The following is a 4,459-nucleotide window of genomic DNA, read 5'->3' as shown; positions in this document are numbered from 1 at the left end:
ACAAACACAGAAACACGACAAACAAGGATTCTGTGTCAATGCAGTCAGTGAAAGACAGGCAGCTTACTGAAATGTCACTCCAGAAAAGCTGAACCAGAAAGTCACGTATAATAAAAACAGACTTACTGTTTTGTTTCACACTTATCGTATAGATAAAGATCTTCCTGGCTGGCTTCACAGAGAAACACACAGTCTGTCCGTATGGATGGATGGTGATGGTTATATCATTAGACTCCTCTGGTGTCCAAAAGTTATGAATCATACATCTGATGATGGATAGAATGGTTTCTGGATACTGGCAATTATACCTTTCTGTGATATATACAACATTGAACAGGTCTGAACTGTTAATTTTCACCTATGAAACGAGAATCAACAAATTTACAAACAGAGAAGTTAAAACTTCTTAACAGCTTCTCAAAATTATGAGCAAAGGAATAAAGAGAACCCAGAACTGGGTGAGTAAAGAACACTCAGAGTACTTGGTCACGTTCTGATCCCAGGGATGGACCTGGATTTCTGGTGTAGCCAACACATATGGGACCACAGACACTTCTGAGAGTGGATGCTTCTTCCCGAGTTGTGGCTGATTTAACGCCTTCTTCCAGCAGCTTACTGTGACCAAAGGCCACACGAAAACAGATGAGAGAAAATAATGGGCAGCAACTACTGGGTTATAAACCTCATGAGAAGAGGCTCTCTCTCTCTACTGTTTCCACTGTGACTGAGAAAAAAAACATTTCTGTCTTCCGGACCAGCTGAGCATGTGATTCAGGCTTCTGTCACCATGTCCTTTGAAGAGGGACCCAACCCCAGGTCCTACTCAACTCCCGCAGCAAAGCGCCATCTAGAACGCTGAGCAGAGGCCAACAGCCCAGGGACCATTAAACGACACTCTGCTGCTGCCTTTATCCCTCTCTTTCTTCCTTGCCCAAGGAGAGGGCGAGCCTGAGAAGGGGAGTGAGAGCAGCAGCCCTGAATCTCAGGCATCAGGTGGTACCACCCACAATCTGCCCACCTACACCTCAAACCTCTTGGGACTTCAGCCCCTGGCTCACCGTTGCTCTCCAAATACTACTTCCTGTGATACGTCTCTGGGACTAAATTCACACAATACACACATCCTGTCCTTCCAACATCCTGGCCTCTTGGTTCTCCGAACTTCTCCCCTCTTACAGCTCCTCTTCTCCACACACCTCAGGTAATCACTCTCGCGGCCACAGGCTAGATCCTGTCAGTCCCAAACTGCAGCCCCAAATACAGGCTGCATCAAATGCACCCCACTAGACAACCACCACCTGTCTTTCCAGCGTGCCCCGCTGACTCCCGGCCGCCAGCAAGCATGGACCCCAGCACTGATCAAGCGTCTCTCCCCTCCTCCGCACCCTGGGTGGCCTCAGCCCCTTTTTTGCCCACTGAGTTCCATGATCGATCATCACGAAACATTCCCTCCATGAATCCTCGTCTGTACCCCTCGTGCTCTGTCACACTCACTCACAAAATTCAACCCTCCACCTTTCCCACTTCTGCATTTGCACCATTGTGCTGGAAAAACCAGCAGTGCTCTCTTCAAATCCGTGTGTGGGAACCTGAAGTGGGACCAGAGGGCTGCCTGCCATCACACCACACATTCCTGTCCAGTCACTCTTCCCTTCTCTTCAACCCTGACCTCACAGCTTCTCCGTCCTCAACACCCCAATAACTCCTCCCCTCCTCACTCTTGGCTGAGGATTCTTCCATCTTCACAGAGAACGGAAGAGATCGAAGAGAACCCGGACGGGCTCCTAACCCCATATCTCCCCACCTGTCAGCACCTGCAGGCACATGCTCTGCTTCCAGCTTGTGTATTTCGGAGGCAATTTCCACCACAAGGAGACTGACATGCTCCATTCTAAAGATAAGCTCCCAACCTGTGCCCTGGATCCGACCCACTCAGCTGCTCAAGGACATCCCACCAGAACTTCTTCTCACTTTTCTAGACTATCCCATCAGCTTACAGACATGACAGTATTTTTCTCATAAAAAAAAAAAAAACACACACACACACACATGAAAACCTTCTACTGACTTCCTTTTACCCTCCAGCTATCACCCTTTTCCTCACTTCCCACTGCAATAAAATTCTTCTGCATTCTCCAGTTCCTCTCCCCTATTTCTGTCTTTAGAACTTCAGTCAGGCTTTCGTTCCCAACAGGCTGCCCCTGACAAGGTCACCAGCGACCTCCATGTTGCTAAACCAAACAGTCAGTGCATTCCCTGTCATCCTGTCTGACCCGTCCTCAGAGTCCGGCGCGGCTGGGCCCCTCCCCCGCTCCCTCCCTCTGGCACTTCCTGGGCTCCCGGGGTTCCTCCTCAACCTGCTCTTCCTTCTCTCTCTCCTCTGCTGCACATCCCCCCCTTCAACCCCGATGTCTTAATAGCAAACTGACCCAGTCTCAGCCACTGATCCTTTCCTTTTCTCTATCTAAACTCACTGCTTAGCCTCATGGCTTTAAGTATGATCTATAAATATGCCTCACTGCTTCTTTTGCAAAAAGAAACACAGGAAAGATAACAAAACTGATTCCCTGCATGTATCCAATGGGAAAGGGTCAGAGGGATGAGATGGAGGGACACTTCTCTGAGAACATCTTTGTGTAGTTTTGACTTTGGGGCCTTTAATATTGTACCCTTTTAATGTTGTACACACTAAAAAAAATAATGACAATAAAATCAACTAGAATGAGGAAGAACTCTGCAATGGTAACAAATAGGAACAAATGTATTCCAAATGAATAATATAACCAGATTTGAGGGAGATGGGTGGGAATGCATGAACCCAAGTAATTTTTGAACACAGTATTTAGATTTGTAACCCAATTAGTATTTAGATAGCGCAAACTATGAGGATGAAACGTTGTAAACAAATGCTGAGTTCTTGTTACTAGGTTTGCTTTTCACAACAGTATGGCTTAGCAACTCTGAAATTACTCTAGGAATAGGAAAATATATTGAAGATAATGGGAACCAGGTTTCTCACAATCCAAGAAGAGAGTTACAGAGATAGAAAGGATGAAGACTCTAGAATCCAGTGGTACTGGAGAGAGAAGAATGCATGGTTTTTGACAGACAGTAAGGAAGAAAGGAAGGAAGAACAGTTATGTGTACAGGAGTGTGGATGCGTATGTGTGTACAAACACATTTGACAATGATACCCAGTAGTGATGAACACACCTAACACTTAAGGCTCCTCAGAAAATGTACGACTCCAGAGCCGGGTCTAAGAAATCACAGGGTAAGCCTGGGAACATCCTATTTGCCAGAAGGTAAAGAAGTGCTCAAATAATGATAAGCACAAGGTAAAAGTCATAGGAGCTAGTTTGAAGGGGCTCTTACTGGCCAAATCCAGGACAATATGAATATAAAAATAAATAACACAGGTAATCAACTGTAGTCCAGTGAATGAACTGGCAATCCACGAGACTATATGGATCTAAATAAAATTGGAGAGATAAACTCTTCCTTAAGGAAGAATGCCAACTGTAGAAGGAATAATGGAATTAGAAAATCACCATTTGATAAACACTGTGATGATGACTGATTTAGGCAAGCATCATCAATGGATAATAAAACTAACGGGTGAAAGTTTGATGAGCAACAGAATATATACCTAGCCTCAAATTATCCCCTCAAAATATTCATTCACCACAGAAGTGAGGATAGTCATTTTGTAGTAGTAAAAGTGCAAACTGATAGGCACCTTCAGTTCAGTTCAGTCAGTTTAGTCACTCAGTCGTGTCCAACTCTTTGCGACCCCATGAATCGCAGCACGCCAGGCCTCCCTGTCCAGCACCAACTCCAAGAGTTCACTCAGACTCACGTCCATCGAGTCAGTGATGCCATCCAGCCATCTCATCCTCTGTCATCCTCTCCTCCTCCTGCCCCCAATCCCTCCCAGCATCAGAGTCTTTTCCAATGAGTCAACTCTTCACATGAGGTGGCCAAAGTACTGGAGTTTCAGCTTTAGCATCATTCCCTCCAAACAAATCCCAGGGCTGATCTCCTTCAGAATGGACTGGTTGGATCTCCTTGCAGTCCAAGGGACTCTCAAGAGTCTTCTCCAACACCACAGTTCAAAAGCATCAATTCTTCGGCCCTCAGCCTTCTTCACAGTCCAACTCTCACTTCCATACATGACCACAGGGAAAACCATAGCCTTGACTAGACGGACCTTTGTTGGCAAAGTAATGTCTCTGCTTTTGAATACGCTATCTAGGTTGGTCATAACTTTCCTTCCAAGGAGTAATCGTCTTTTTATCTCATGGCTGCAGTCTGCAGAGCCCCAAAAAATAAAGTCTGACACTGTTTCCACCGTTTCCCCATCTATTTCCCATGAAGTGATGGGACCAGATGCCATGATCTTCGTTTTCTGAATGTTGAGCTTTAAGCCAACTTTTTCACTCTCCACTTTCACTTTCAT

General features: G+C 45.7%; 1 protein-coding gene across 1 annotated transcript in view; it reads right to left on the bottom strand.

The window, feature by feature from the left end:
• The window catches only part of TMEM194B (transmembrane protein 194B), a 130,631-nt gene that overhangs the window by 12,685 nt on the left and 113,487 nt on the right, over positions 1–4,459 (bottom strand). Inside the window, exon 4 of the mRNA XM_010862886.1 lies at positions 127–358. Coding sequence (XP_010861188.1) covers positions 127–358 — 232 coding nt within the window. The remainder of the gene's footprint in view (positions 1–126; positions 359–4,459) is intronic.

This window comes from Bison bison, unplaced genomic scaffold (assembly GCF_000754665.1).
Source record: "Bison bison bison isolate TAMUID 2011002044 unplaced genomic scaffold, Bison_UMD1.0 scf7180017864485, whole genome shotgun sequence".
Taxonomy (NCBI): Eukaryota; Metazoa; Chordata; class Mammalia; order Artiodactyla; family Bovidae; genus Bison; species Bison bison.
This window is presented reverse-complemented; position numbering and strand designations above follow the sequence as displayed.